At 43.2% G+C, this 15,472-nt stretch overlaps 1 protein-coding gene across 7 annotated transcripts in view; it reads right to left on the bottom strand.

Annotated features, from left to right (window-relative positions):
• KALRN (kalirin RhoGEF kinase) overlaps positions 1-15,472 on the bottom strand; it is a 637,474-nt gene that overhangs the window by 224,068 nt on the left and 397,934 nt on the right. For all 7 annotated transcript variants that reach the window (XM_027106834.1, XM_027106844.1, XM_027106853.1 and 4 more), the window contains exons 22-25: positions 14,505-14,687; positions 13,121-13,239; positions 10,265-10,331; positions 9,569-9,678 (exon numbers count right to left, since the gene is read on the bottom strand). In XM_027106834.1, coding sequence (XP_026962635.1) covers positions 9,569-9,678; positions 10,265-10,331; positions 13,121-13,239; positions 14,505-14,687 — 479 coding nt within the window. The remainder of the gene's footprint in view (positions 1-9,568; positions 9,679-10,264; positions 10,332-13,120; positions 13,240-14,504; positions 14,688-15,472) is intronic.

The raw sequence follows: 15,472 nt of genomic DNA, 5'->3' as shown, positions 1-15,472 counted from the left end.
ATGGAATATTACTCAGCCATAAAAAGAATGAAATTTTGCCATTTGCAACAACATGGATTGAGTAGGAGGGCATTATGCTAAGTGAAGTAAGTCAGACAGAGAAATACAAATACTATATGATATCACTTATACGTGGAGTCTAAAAAACACCACGAACTAGTGAATATAACAAAAAAGAAACAGACTCACAGATATAGAGAACAAGCTAGTGGTTACCAGTGGGCAGAGGAAAGTGGGGAGCAGCAAGATAGGGAAAGGGGATTAAGAGGTACAAACTACTATATATAAAAAAAAAATAGGGCTTCCCTGGTGGCACAGTGGTTGAAAGTCTGCCTGCCGATGCAGGGGACGCGGGTTCGTGCCCCGGTCCAGGAAGATCCCCCATGCCGCGGAGTGGCTAGGCCTGTGAGCCATGGCCACTGAGCCTGCGCGTCCGGAGCCTGTGCTCCGCAACGGGAGAGGCCACAACAGTGAGAGGTCCGCGTACCGCAAAAAAAAAAAAAAGCTACAAGGATATACTGTACAACATGGGGAATACAGCCAATATTTTATAATAACTATAAATGGAGTATAACCTTTAAAGATTGTGAATCACTATGTTGTACACCTGAAAGTTATATAATATTATGCATCAACCATACCTCAATAAAAAAAAAAAGAAGAGCAAACAGACTTTCACACATGTGAAATGACATATAAAGAAGAGCATTCACCACAGTACTGTCTGAAATAAAAGTCGGTTGGAAACAACACAAATATATTTTTAAAAAGTCATTACCATAGGAAACCAGGTGAAGGAACAGGGTGAATGAAGATAGTGGTGGGTGGGTCTTCTCGATCTATACTTTTCTATTTAATTTTGATTTTAAAAATTAATTCAGAAATTAAATTAAGAGATATAAAGTAGGTCTGAATGATTCCGTTGCCTACCTCTACCATTGGAACAAGTAAATTTTATTGATTTGACTTACACTACTTGAGTCCTCTTGTCCAAGAATTCTGGCAGCATCTTACAATGATAATTACAATTGGTTATGGAGTCTATATATCTGTAATTTGTGTTCTCCCTTCAATGACATAGACAGATGTTGGTTTTGGTTTAAAGAAATATATATGTGCAATTAAAAAATGTTTGGCAAGTCATATTTGGAAGGCCAAAATGCTAATGATTGATAGGATCACAGATGATATTTTTTGTCCACCTGCCACTTAAATTTTCTACAACAAATGGGTATTACTTCAGTAATGAGAAAAAGTCACTTAAAATGTTTTGAAGACTCCTAGCAATACCCATTTGAAGCTAATCATCTTTCTCCTGATCTTTGGAGTATCCTGATCTAATCATGGAACCGCAGTGATTATAATGCAATTTGGGCTCACAAAATGCAAATATGCAGTGCTCACAAATCAGTAAGTATCATACTTATTGCTATTTTTGGAAGAACTGCAGGTGACACACATAGATTTAATATGACTTCTAAATTAGAAAGAGGAAAAAATTATATAATGCTATAAGTGAGGATCACATTTTTTTCAAGGCCAGAAAGAAAACATCTTTTTTTGTAGCAAAGAGAAGGAATCTGGCTCATTACTATATGTAACATAATATGTTAAAATAGGAATCTATTTTTCATATAATTTTTATTTCTGGAACGAAATTCTAAAAGACACTTATTATGTGACTCTTTTCCATGAGAACACTAAATAATAAAATGTACAAAGTCTTCAGAGGTAGTGTTTTCAGATGTTGAGATGTTCTTTACACAGTCATTTCTCATATGGGCTGAACAGGGCCGGGGTGGGGGGCGGGGGCGCACTGGAACATTTTGACGGGTGGGGGGAAGAAACTCTGATGAGCTATTCTAGGACAAGGACTGGTGAAAGGAAATGAACTGCTTTAAAGAAAGCAGGACTAGGAGGAAAGAGTACTTGGAAGAAGAGAGAAAGAGGCGAATTTGGAGCCCTGGGCACCTACAATAAATGCTATTGGCTGTAGGAAACCTCCACTTCCCCACTCTCAGGATCTCCCTCCAATCCCCTCCCTCTCACCCCCACGATATATAGGCCCTTCTCCTTTAACGGCAATCAAATAAATGATACAACAGCCCGGATCATGACATTCCACATAAGATATACAATTGTATTCTTAATTTAGAAGTTGCAAGGACTCTGTGACGACTCAGGGAGAGTGTCCCTCCTTCCTTGACTTATGACCCAAGGTCAGTGGCCTGGTCACTTAAGGTTAATTTTAAGCGCACAGTGGTAATTATACCCACAGAGTTGATAATTGATCTAGATGCTGAAGATGGTGCTAGAATTTTATTTAAATAGAGCAATACCCTGACTTTTGGTGACAGTAGGTATCAAAAACCTATGGGAGGATGCTGTGCTTGAAAATTCTCAAGAAGTGAAAGCACTTTACAATGAGTTAAGTACATAGACTATCATTGCTACAATTAATGCCTTTTCGGAAAATGCAGGTTTTAACGGCAGCTGCCACTGCTAGCTCACCTTTCTACTGACCCGAGGCCTCACTTTCCTTCCCTCCCACAGCCAAGCTCAAGTCAAAGAGCCGGAGTTCACACCTACTCACAGTCGTGAGGGGGTCTTCCGAAGTCTCATTTTCCTCAACTTTAAATAACCTCATGGGGATGTTGTGAGGATTTAATAAATCCATGTAGGTAAAGAACCCAAACCACTGCCTGGCATATAGCAGGCACTAAATAAACATTAGTTCTTCAGGATCAGTGCTGCCCAATCTTAATAAGCTCCACTCCTGTAGACTTATCCCGAGAGAGCTCTCCCCACCATGTCCCTGTTGGAAAATCTATAGTAGATTACCTTCTCCTAAACCATATCCTGGGAAAATCTTGATTGCGTATTATGCAAAGATTGGATTTCAAGGTCACAGATCATGTAAGTTTGGGAAATGCTGGGCTAAACTACTTAGTTTATGGCAGGACTTCCAAAATCCTATAATATGATGAGGCACATTATAAACCTCTGAAGTATCTGATAGAGTGTGCAGTGCTTCCCAAACTTCTTTGCGAGTGGAACATTTCTGGGGGGACTTTGTCTTAAGGAACACTCTTGGAAAACCTTAGTTAGTGGACATCATACCTGGCTGTGCACTGCCCTCTGGGTTAGGATCTGAGCATCTGTACTGTTTAGCAAAGCTCCTTGGGTAATTCTAATGCATCTAGTCCACAGGTCAGCTTTTGAAGGCAACTGCCCTATTCCAGTGTGCTTCCAGTTGTTAGATCCTACATCAACTCCATATGATTTAATTTTTAAATATAAAAGCTAAGAATTTTAAAAGCTATTTATTTCGTGCTGGGCATATCAATTCATAACTTTGAGTAAGATATGCACTACCATCTCAATGTAATTGTTGATGGTAAGTGGCAGTATTAAACTCTATTTTGCTTTTTAATTTGAAGCTTATGAAGATGACAGGTTATGTACGTCTGATCAGTATCATTCTACCTACTTCAAATAGATGTGATGAGTTTAAATTAAAGCACAAGAGGTCACAACACTTCACAAATGATGGGATATTCCTCCTCAGCTGTTCTATAGAAACATCTTGGTCCTCACCATTTCAATAATTATATGTAATAAATCATGGGAGAACGAGCAAAGCAAGGAGTTTAAGAGTTTGCGTGAATGTCTGGGGTTCTTTCAGAAATGAATAAAACTTCTAAAGAAATGTCAAGATTCAAATACTGTAGGATATCACTTATATGTGGAATTTAAAAAATACAATGAACTAGTGAATATAACAAAAAAGAAGCAGACTCACAGATACAGAGAATGAACTAGTGGTTACCAGTGGGGAGGGGGGAGGGGCAATATGGGGTAGGGGATTAAGAGATACAAACTATTAGGGATAAAATAAGCTACAAGAATGTATTGTACAACATGGGGGATATAGCCAATATTTTATAATAACTATAACCTTTAAAATTGTGAATCACTATACTGTACACCTGTAATGTATATAATAGTGTACAGCAACTACACTTCAATAAAAAAATGTCAAGATCTAAGCAGTGTCACTACTCTGTTAAAGTATTACGATACAATATATTATGCAGTTACTCTATGAGGAAAATGCTTCGCTCTGACTTTGGACAGGATCCTGGGAAATGAAACCTCTAGCATTTATTGATAGAAAAGTGTTGTGAGCTTTGTCATTAAGTACTATGGAAACAGCACCATTCCAAAGGCACCCTGAGTCATTCTGATTTTGTTATTCTCGCCAAAGGTAAATCTGGCCTATATTCTTACTGCTTCTGGAGAAGTATATCCTTCACAGAGGACCTCTACGTCAAGGGTGCAGCTTGCATTTAAAGGGGAGCATGTGTGATGACCTTGTGTATGCGTGCTCTCAAGCATGTGCGTGCACACTTGTTGGGACAAGGGGAATGAAGGGGGGGGGCGGTGCTGTGGTAACAGGGCAGGGGGGAGAAGAACAATGAGGAGGAGACAAACAAAGCTGGAGGCAGCCAGGGAGAAAGGCATCAGGCTCATCTTTGCAGGCAGTCCAGGACACTGCCCCTTATCAATGCTTTCATACAAGTGGAGCTAGAGATCGTTTCTAAGGGATCCATTAGTGACCAGACAGATTCAGAGCCCATCTTGGAAGAGGCTCTGGACTGCAGGCCAGGACAGCTGGTTAGCATACTGAGCAGCTGTCAAACTAGTGGAGAGTTGCGCACACTCCAGGGAAGGTACCAGATTGTTCACAGAAGTGTTTAATCAGCACAGTTTGATCACCTGGGCTGAGCCATGACAATCAGTGGGCTCTGTCCCTTTATTTCACAGCAGAAACTTCAGCTTACGTTAGCGGTGAAGGGGCAAAGTGTGCAAGGCTGGACTCTCACTCAGCATATGCCCCACCCTCACCTCCAACCTCAAGCAGCAGTTTATCTCGCTGCACTGCTACCTGTTCAATTTGTTTTGCTAATATTTCCTAAGTTTGTTTAACTTGTGTGATCAGATGAATCAAAAAGTATTGCATAGGGCTTCCCCGGTGGCACAGTGGTGGAGAGTCCGCCTGCCGATGCAGGGGACACGGGTTCGTGCCCCGGTCCGGGAGGATCCCCCATGCCGCGGAGCAGCTGGGCCCGTGAGCCATGGCCGCTGAGCCTGCGCGTCCGGAGCCTGTGCTCCGCAACGGGAGAGGCCACAACAGTGAGAGGCCCGCGTACCGCAAAAAAAAAAACAAAAAACAAAAAAAAAAACTATTGCATAAATATAAGTTTAATGTTAAAGTAAAATATAAACAATCTCACATTTAATGTTATTCATAGCCATTGACAGCCTGTTTAGCAACTAGGCAAGGACGCTAAGCAGTTAGTGTGTACGAGTGAAATGAACATGACTTGAACACCCCCAAATGAATGTTTAGACTTTGGGTCCTCCCCAATATCTATAACCAGCACCAATGTCGATGGCTTACTGAAAAACAATAGCAACAAAATCACAGCTAACTTTCTTTTAGGGCCTTTCTGATGGGTAAGGCCTCAGTTATCCCTTAGAGTATGGGTTTAGGGCCCAAGAAAAATCACAAGTCTTCCCCTTCCTGTTCGCTTGGCATTTGAACATTAAGAAAATGACAGTGTGACTTAATAGGGAGTTATGAAGACTTGGATTCTTTGGCTGTGTTACTAATTGGTTTGTGCAGGTCACGAACTTTTGTAAGCTCCAGTTTCTATAAAACAAGGGAGTAGGATAGAACGAGATTTTCTTGGAGTGTGAAAAAAGCATAGAAAGCACAGAATACGCATATTTTGAAGCAAGGGGTGTGTGTGTGGGAAGGAGTAGGAGAGGCAACGGAGGAGAAGGCAGCCGCAGCCTGGCAGTGTGGCCTCCAGAAGGGGCTGTGACCTGCACATCCCTTTTCTCACCACTTGGTGGAGCCAGCTCCTCACCTTGTAGTTACAGATCTACCCTCTGTGTTTCAAGGGGTTGTAAAATCAATTTAGTGGGTGGAAACCAGCATTAAAAAGGAAGGAGAATGGAACCTAATCCAAAATATCAGAGTGCATCACACATAGTGAGGGTGTTATTTTGGAGGACTTAATTTTCCTCTTATATATAATGTATACGCATATGCATATCAGGACATGATATATAATTTTTCTTTGGTTCATGATCAAAAATATTTGAAAAGCACTTTGCTGACGCTCCTGCCTGCAATAGGACGCAGGGAGGTCTAGGTCTTTATCCATCTCTCTCCCTCCCTCTCCCCCTCGACCTTCCCCCTTTCTCCCTCTCTACTGACCTACCATCTCCCTCTAGTAGTGCCCCCCTTTCCCCTCTTCCTTCCTCTCTCCTTCTCCCCATCTCTTCTTTCCCCTTGTTATCCACTGTTCTCACTTCTCCTCTATCCAGGTATTTTGCCCCACTTTCCCACTCACTCTGTCTCTCCTGCCTTCCTTCGTGCTCTCCTACACCACCACTTCTGACTCATACCATCTCCACCCACCACCTCTCCCCTCCTGAGCCTCCATCTCACAGATACAGACGTGACAAGACACAGTCTAAGTAGGAGTGTGACAGCCAGACCTCCCCCATCCTTGACCCAGGGTTCAGACTCACTCCCAAACTCCTCCCATTGCCTCTCGGCCTCCCTCCTAGACTTCACCACTCTCCTCCCTGAAAGGGCCTGTGTTCAAACTCTCCTCCATCATCAAGGGAGCTGTGCCTGGCTGTACAAATCCCACTGGTTATTTATATTCCATCTCAAATGCCCCTCCTCTGGGAAGCCTTCCTGTTACTCCAACAGAGACTATTTTCTTTGCTCCTTTGATCTGCACTTGTGCTCACCTCCACCCTTATCACCAGTACCTCACTGATTCCCAGAACTCAGAGGGCAGAGCCTTGGTCAGATTCCTCACTGGGTACCAACTCCATCTCCAAACCAGTGCAGGGCTGACCCCAGGGTGGAACTCCTGGGAGATCATGGAAGTGTGGGCCTGGTTCAGTGGTTCACCAGCCTCTCCCATCATTCCCCCCCACCTTGTCTTCTCCTGCCCTGCTGCACACCACCCTCTGCTCCCCACTGACCCCGGCTACCTGGTGCCCTGGAAGGCTGCCCTGGGCCTGGCCAGTGTCTCAGCTCAGTCCCACTTAGCCCTGGCCCTGGCCCTCAGCCTCGGGCCAGGGAACGCTAGGCTGGTAGGGCAGTGGCTGGTGGCCAAGTCCAAATCTAATAGCTTCTGGCCGGACCTGGAGGAGGGAGTTTGCAGAAGGGTTATCCAGCCCTGGTTGTTGGTCCCCTACTTGTCTTTCCAACCCTTGCTGAAAACTGACTTATTTCAGGTCATTATTGTAAGGGTGTGTGACCTGGATGACACACCTATGGAAGAAATGGGTTTTCCTCAAATTTGAGGATGCACGTGGAAGCTGGTTGGATATGAATCAAACAAACCAGATTTGTCAGTGCCAGCTGGTGGTCTATGGAGTAGGGGATGGGGAGAGAGCACTGAGGTGGGAAACCCAGCCCCTGGAATCTACACCTAATCTTTCAAGGGAGAGATGTCACATACTGGGCAAGTCACTGGCCCCTCTCTGGGTCTCAGTGTCCTTATCTGTAAATGGAAATGGTTGTACTTAATGGTCAGGAAGACCTTCTGATCCCTGACAGCAGAGATTTTACAAAAATGTTATTGCCCAGACTCACATATGGCCATATCTCCAAAAACTGAAAAGGAAAAAGTAAAGTTCAGATTTAACCAAAGGTGATGAGCATTTTAAACAAATAGCTGCCCTTATCAAAGCTGAAAATCTAATACAAGGCAAACTGAAAATAAATGGTTTCCCCACATCATGAGCTGTAGGCCAAAGTGGGGAGACAGCATTAGCGAAATCATTACCGTTTGGGGGATCTATTTATGGCACATACTACCTTTCCGAGCGCTCCCAGAATGCTTAGCAAAATGCAATAGAAATGGATCTAGTTTTTGAGTAGATAAGCTTCAGGATCTTTACATTTAGTTCTATAATAAAGAGATATAGTACGAAAATAGGGAGAGTGGAGGGTAAAACCTAAGTATCATTCCACTTAAGCCTCCAATTTGTGTTAAAATTACTACTCGTAGGTATTAAATTCTATATAGTGAATTGTTCTTTATAGAAATTTTGGTACTTGGGAATTTCTCCATTCAATACCTACAGAGACAAAGGTCCTAGAGAAAGATCACATACATACAGCTACTTTTTTTTTTTTTTTTTTTTGCGGTATGCAGGCCTCTCACTGTTGTGGCCTCTCCCGCCGCGGGGCACAGGCTCCGGACGCGCAGGCTCAGTGGCCATGGCCCACGGGCCCACCCATGTCCCCTGCATCGGCAGGCGGACTCCCAACCACTGCACCACCAGGGAAGCCCGCCACCTATACTTATTAAAAAAAGTTGAAAACGCAGTTTTCAGTAACAACAGGCACATTTCAAGTGTTCGCGAGGCACACATGACCAGCGGCTACTGTATTGGACAGCACAGACACGGGACATTTCCATCACTGCACAGAGCTCGATGGCGTGGTGCTGTTTTAGAATCTTGCCTCAGGGGGGCTGCTACACCGGCGCCCACTGCCTCCCCAGGACCTCTCCGAGCTGGCAGTTTCATCTTCATCATGACGGCTTAATTCAGTCAAAGCCTTGACTAGCCTGACCCTAGTCCAGCTCGGGACTGTATCCTACAACCCTGAATCTCTACCTCAACCCTTCTCTGCAACAGGGTTCTCAGAGAGCTATAGGACTTTATGTCAACATTATTTCTCAGGTCTTGAGGTTTCCTCTATTTGTACTTTGGAAACGGAATTATTTCCATAAGCTGGTTATTATGTAACTAATCAACCAATGTTCTTGCTGACCCTCTGTTAATGATGGAACATGTTTAGTATGCTGTGGGAAAGATAGTTAAATCAAGTTGGGAGCTAGAAAAAATGAATTGTGAGGTTTTAGGGCTCTATGATTCTACTGATTTCAACAAAACATAGAGGGTTGATTGATGTTCTCCCCTATAAGCTGTCAAGAAATATGTTCCATTAGATAGTTTGATTATCTATCTATCTATCATCTGTTGTTGTTTTGGTTGAGGGTGGGGAAGATGAGGTAGTTAAGGGTGGAGGAAGTATTTAGGTTGAAAGAAAACTTCAGTGGAATTTGAAACCTAAGGCCCACAGAGTAGGACGGTGAGCCTCAGATGAATTCTAATGTCAGGATTCCCAACAGTTTTAATGAGCAGAAGCTACTTCTACTTCCTCAAGGCCTGGCTATCATTCTGATTGGGTCTGAAGATGTTGGCAGGTAGGTCCCTCAGGACACGGGGGAGAGACACTGATGAATACTTGACTTCACCCTCCACTAGGAATTCTAGACCATTGCAGAGAAAGAAGTGTGAGTGAGAAAGAAGTCTGACAGCCACTGACTTAGAAAATTTAACGGGCAATACTTTACCAGGCAAGATTTCCCAATCAGCTTTGGTCCACTTGTTGGGAAAGCCCTGCTGTTGGGTATTTATGGCCCTGAGTGTGCTCCACTGAAATCCTCCAGCAACCTACTTGTTATGAAAATCGTAGATCTCCTGGATGTTGCCAAAGATGATATGCTCCTTATTAAGGATCCCAGGGGGGATCTCCTCCACACCACTGGTCATTTCCCATAGGTAGGTCTGTAAGACAGCAACAGTTCCGTCACTGGCAAGCACTGCCATGTGAAATACACACAAAACAAACAGGGCTTCAAAGCTGTGGGGTAAGGCTCAGACTGGGAATGCATGTAGAGCCTAAAAAGTGAGATGGTAAGTAAGCAGAATGGAAAGAACGAAAACCTGGATGTTCCATTACTGTGAACTGTTGCTAGGGAAATTCACATCCCAGACTTTAGCAAGAATACAAACTCCACAGTCTTCTTATTTATTAAATGTGTTTGAGTCTGACTGTGTGTCGGATGCAGATTTTTAGACTCAACTTAAGTTCAGCGACTGTGTCATAGATTTTATTTTGAATTCAAGTGTGTTATATGCTTTTTTTTTTTTTTTTTTTTTTTGGGCCTAGTTCCAGTCTGAGAAGTTTCTTTCCAAAGCACTTTAAACTCCCATGCAATTATTATTGACTCTGGGAGAAAGATGTCCTCTGGTTGGTTTTTTATTCTTCAAGCTCCGGGAGAAGACAGAGTACTGAGTTCCTCTCCAGGACTTGATGTGGCAAGGATGTCAGTTTCTAATACAGCTGAGAATTGATGACCGCAAGACTTACCTCTAAGCACTCGTGTAAGTCCCTCACATAAGCCTTCTCTGTCTGAAGCAGTTCTGCCATAATGAATCTAGAAGGAAGCAAATGGGCTTTTAGTTGGTTAGAGACGTAATACCTCCCTTCCTTCAAACTCCACCACCCCCACCTCAGCATTTATGACATTCTTGAATGTCCTATTTTTCTACTTTACCAATATACATCTCTTCCTCTGAGTCCCTCTCACTCTGATCATTTACTCTGTGTCTCTTCAGCATGTTTGTGCTCAGCTAGTTCCATACTCTCTTCCCCTTTTACCCCCCCAGTTCTACCATGTTGTGATTCTGTGATGTGTGTGCTCTCAGTTGCACATCTGTGTGTGTGTGTGCACATAAGCTTGTAATGCCACTCACACTCATTCTCACCAACGAGACACCAACTCAGCTTCCCATGTTCCTCTTACTGTAGCTCCCAGAATGATGATTCCTGCTAAGTAGAATTGCTGACTTACACCAAAACAGTTCACAGTCCCACAGGTTAAACCAGGTTTAAAAGCCAGAAACAAGATGCCCAAGACACCACCGCCGAGACTGGGGGTTAGCAAACTTTTTCTGTAAAGAGCCAGAGAGTAACTACTTGTGGGCCATTCAGTCTCTGTCACAACCACTCAGCTTTGCTGTTGTGTGTGAAAGAAGCCACAGACAATACGTTAAAAAAGTAAGTCTGGCTGTGTTCCAATAAAACTATTTATGAACAGAAAAGAAGTTCATCTAATTTTCACGTCACAAAATATTCTTCTTGTTTTGATGGTTTTCAACCATTTAAAAATATAAAAAATAATTTTTAGCTTACAGACTATCTAAAACAGGTGGTGGACCAGATGTGGCCTGTAGGCCATAGTGTGCTGACCTCTCGCTTCTAATGGGGCTATTTTACATCACAAACTGATGTGCATGAGGCTGAGCATGTGAGCCCAAGCACAGCACAAGCTAATGATATTAACTGACTACTCTTCAGTCTCCCAAAAAGAGAAGCTGTGCTACACATATGCAAGGGGATGGCTCCTTCCACCTTGGACCCCTAAACAACACAATGTACCCGTGCGGGCGTCCAGCTCACGATGCGTGGCTTCACTGTAGTGTACCTACGTCACTTTCTTTCTTTGACAAATTTGTTTTAGAAATGGTGCTTCCTAGCTGGCATGTGATATGCAATAATATCTAATTCAGCACAAAATATATTTTTATATATTTATCTTAGATTTTCCATGTCATTTTTTCATGGAACTTCATAATGAGAATCCCTATTTACAAGGTGCTCCATCACATAAAAATTTTGAGAAGGATTATCCCGAGTGCCCCCTGGTTGGAGATTTCAGAAGAAATATTAAAATGAGCAGCATCTTTTCCTGAACCTTTATCTTGGTGGGATTTTCCTTAAAGCAAAACTTTGTTCTAGCAGTGGCCTTTCTATTAAATTATTGATTTTAAAAATTCCCTTTTGCAGGAGTTAATGAGCCACTCTCTCGTTTGTCTTGCTCTATTGGTAGAGTGGAAAGTCCATGAGCTTTGAAGTCAGACAACCAGGAATTGAATTATGACTGTCATTTCCTAGAGGCAGGACTTGCTTCTCCAAGCCCCAGACTCCTTACTTATAAAACAGCTGATCACATAGGGCTGCTGCAAGGATTAAACAAGATCCTATAAGCAAAGTTCCTAGTACACTGTAAGTGCTTGGTAAACAAAGAAAGAAGGAATATCAGAAGGGACGTAATCCCACTTGCTTTGAAAAGTTGTCTTTGATTTTACTGCCTTGGGTTCTGGCATGCCTCTACCTTCTCCCTTTTTCTCCAGCTGCTTCCTGCAGTTTCTCCTGTTTTTCTTCATAATTTAGCTCCACTACCCTCTACCCCATTTTGTTTTACTTTCCACCCACCCTTTACCGTCCTCTGGCTATTTGGTGTCTCAGAGACAGCCCAGCAGAAAGATCTGGCCACGTGTTGTCTCATTTCCCTCTCTATTATGGGTTGAATTGTGTCTCCCCCAGAATGCATATGTTGGGTCCCAGCCGCCAGTACCTCACAGTGTGACCTCATTTAGAGACAGAGTCATTGCAGATGCAATTTAAGATGAGGTCATACTGGAGTAGGGTGGGCCCCCATTCCAAAATGACTGGTATCCTTAAAATGGGGGGAAGTCGACACAGGCCTGTATTCAGGGAGGACGCCATGTGAACATGATGATGGCCATCTGTAAGGCAGGGAGAAAGGCCTGGAGCAGAGTCTTCCCTCCCAGCCCTCAGAAGGAATCAACCCAGCCAACAGCTTGATTTCAGACTTCCAGCCTCCAGAAATGTGAGACAATACATTTCTGTTGCTTAAAGCACCTGATTCGTCATACTTTCTTACAGCAGCCCAGATGAAACATAAGCTCTGACTTCACAGACCAGCTTGAGTTTCTTCAGTTCCAAGGGACCTGTGGTCCTACTTCATTTTGATAAAATCAACTACAGAGGCCTTCTTAATCTTAGAACACACCATTTTTTTTCCAGCATTACCCAAAAGGAATGTCAAAATACTCTTCATAAAGCCCTTGCATATCTCTGGCTATGTGTAACTTTGTAACACTGATATAAAGAAAGCAGAGTGATCAAGACACGGTTTGTAAGGTTGACATGGTTCATTGTTTCTTCTGTCCAATGCCCTAAAGTTCTTGGTTAGTGTGAAATGTGGGTGGAAGCATCATGTCTGTCCATTCCAACCTCTGTAGGTGGTCATGGGGACACAGCAAGCTGTCTAAAGGGACGGGTGGCAATGAAAACCAAGCATAGCCATGAGGAGCCTGCCAGTCGGTGGAACCGCCTCACGCCCAACCCCCTACATACTCTTTCTTCCGGGCTGATTTCCGCTTCTCTTCATTGATCTCATGGTTGGCATCCCGGAGCTTGACCTCACGATCTGAAAGGCTTGCTGGGATGATATCCAGCTCCAAGTCCTTGTTATCCTACACACAGAGAGATCGTAGAGGTCACCTTGGAGATGCTTTGGGAAAGCAACTCACCAGAGTTGGTGGAGGTGGGGGAAGGAAAGAACAGAGAAAGATATTACGGAGAAGGATGAGAAGATGGGGAATCCCACCAACTGCTACCCCCAAGCACTCTTCTTCATGGGATAATTTTTTTCTCAAATAAGAGAAGTATAAAATGTTCAGGTCAAATGCTCAGGGATAATATCCACAACAAAGAAAAAGAATGCACACATTTTATAATTAGTGTCATAGTTCCTCAAGGACGTTGGGCCTGATTAGATCTACACACACACACACACACACACACACACACACACACACACAGGTCTAAGACTGATGATTAACCATTAAAACAGTTGTGAAACAGAAATGTAAAAAGATATAAAACTTTCATTTGTCAAGGGAAAATAATAAAAGTAAATATTTTCATTTAAACAAGCAACTTCCCTTGGAAATAGAAAGCTAAATGATAGAACAATTACTGAATTTTCTAATTGCCCATCCATGCTTATTTCAACCACTGTTTGGTATTTATATAGAATAGAAACCTCTAGGAAAAAAGTCTCACAGGTTAAAGCCTGGGGGAGACGTTAAATCCCCCAATCTTTGTGGTTTGACCACTTTATTCTCTAGTCTGCTCCGCTTCAGAGTATGAGCCTATTTAAAGATTTAAGAATTAGAAATCCTAGGATTAAATTGCCAGTCTGTATTTCGCTCTTAATTCATAGGTTAATGACCCCTATTATAAAGAAGAGATTAAAAGTCAGTCTTCCTTTGCTTCCTGGAAAATAGTACTTCTTTTCAGTTGAAATGTCAAACAGACTTTATACAAATTGCATACCTTATTCTTGAAAGAGCACTATTATACACACTGAGGACTCTAATCATTTGCTGATTAACATAATTGGGTGGAAGACAGTACTGATGAAGCCAAGATAAAGGGCTTAATCCTCAAAGTCAACAGTTAACTCTACACACAGAAAAGCTCTGTTCTGTAGCCACAGGCCCTACCCCTGGCCAGCCAGTTTTGCACTGTGTATAGCACCAGTCATGGAGAGCTGGAAGCCAATGGCTCAGCAAGATCCAGTCCCTCCAGGAGAAGGACAACACAAGGCAATGCTCTAGGGGTCAACAGCTCAGGAAGATTCCTCTGCAAACCCAGCTTCCCTCCACGGCAATGAACAGCAGTACTGAGGGAGGTAAGAAAGGAGGATGTCCCAGCTGGGCAATCCCACACCTACCTCTGTGTTGACTCCAAGGGCTTTCTCCAGAGAGTACCGGTACTTTCCCATCCTCAAGGAGAAATCTCTGTAATGCTTGTCCACCGTGGTCACCCATTTCCTGATCTCTGTGGCATGAATGTGGCCTTTTTCCACAAAGCTATCGGCCAGCTGAATCAGGAGTTTCACCTTCTCCTTTGTTTGCTGCCCCAAAAGATGGTCGTAAGTTACTAGCTTACCTTTACTATCATGGCCCTTCACTCCAGCCCTCTTTCCTTCTTCACAGAAGCCATAGATACCCCAGAGCCAGACTGCCTCCGTTTATATCCCAGTGCTGTCACTTACTGGCTGGGAGGGCTTGAGCAAACTACTGAAACCCTCTGTGCCTCAGTTCCTTCATCTGCAAAATAGGGATCATAATAGTATCTATATTGTAGGGTTGTCGTGAGCATTATATGAGTTGACAATGTAGGATGTGTCTGGAATACAGTGTTCACAGTAAAAACTCAGTAAGCAATAAATGTTAGCCAGTATGGTTACTGATGTAAGAATCTCTTTCATTACTATAGCACTTCATCAGTTTACAGAGTATGTTCATGTTACATCTGAGACTCGTTTGGGTCTTAAAGCATCCCTAGGAGGCAGGTGGAGGGAGGTGGTACGGGTCTCTTTGAAACACAGATTGAAAAGGCTGAGGCTTAGAGAGGCTTAGGGCTTGTCCAAGTTCATACAACCTGTAAGTGATAGAGCCGTTTGCCTCTGGTCCATAGTTTCTAGTTCTCTCCCTTTACTCTACTGGCCTGAAGGAGGCTTTCTAAACATCAGGTGAGTTGGCACAGCCAGGTTGTACAGAAATCTAACTAGCAGATTTAAGAGTAAACTCTGTCCCGTTCACCACCAGGATCTTGTTTTTAGCTTCCGAGAGAGAGAGAGAGAGAGAGAGAGAGAGAGAGAGAGAGAGAGAGAGAGAGAGAGAGAGAGAGAGAGAG

Source organism: Aethalodelphis obliquidens, unplaced genomic scaffold, assembly GCF_003676395.1.
Source record: "Aethalodelphis obliquidens isolate GAN/ISIS:26980383/991018 unplaced genomic scaffold, ASM367639v1 scaffold1, whole genome shotgun sequence".
In the NCBI taxonomy this organism is placed as follows: Eukaryota; Metazoa; Chordata; class Mammalia; order Artiodactyla; family Delphinidae; genus Aethalodelphis; species Aethalodelphis obliquidens.
The sequence above is the reverse complement of the archived record's forward strand: the minus strand, read 5'-3'. Positions and strand labels throughout refer to the sequence as shown.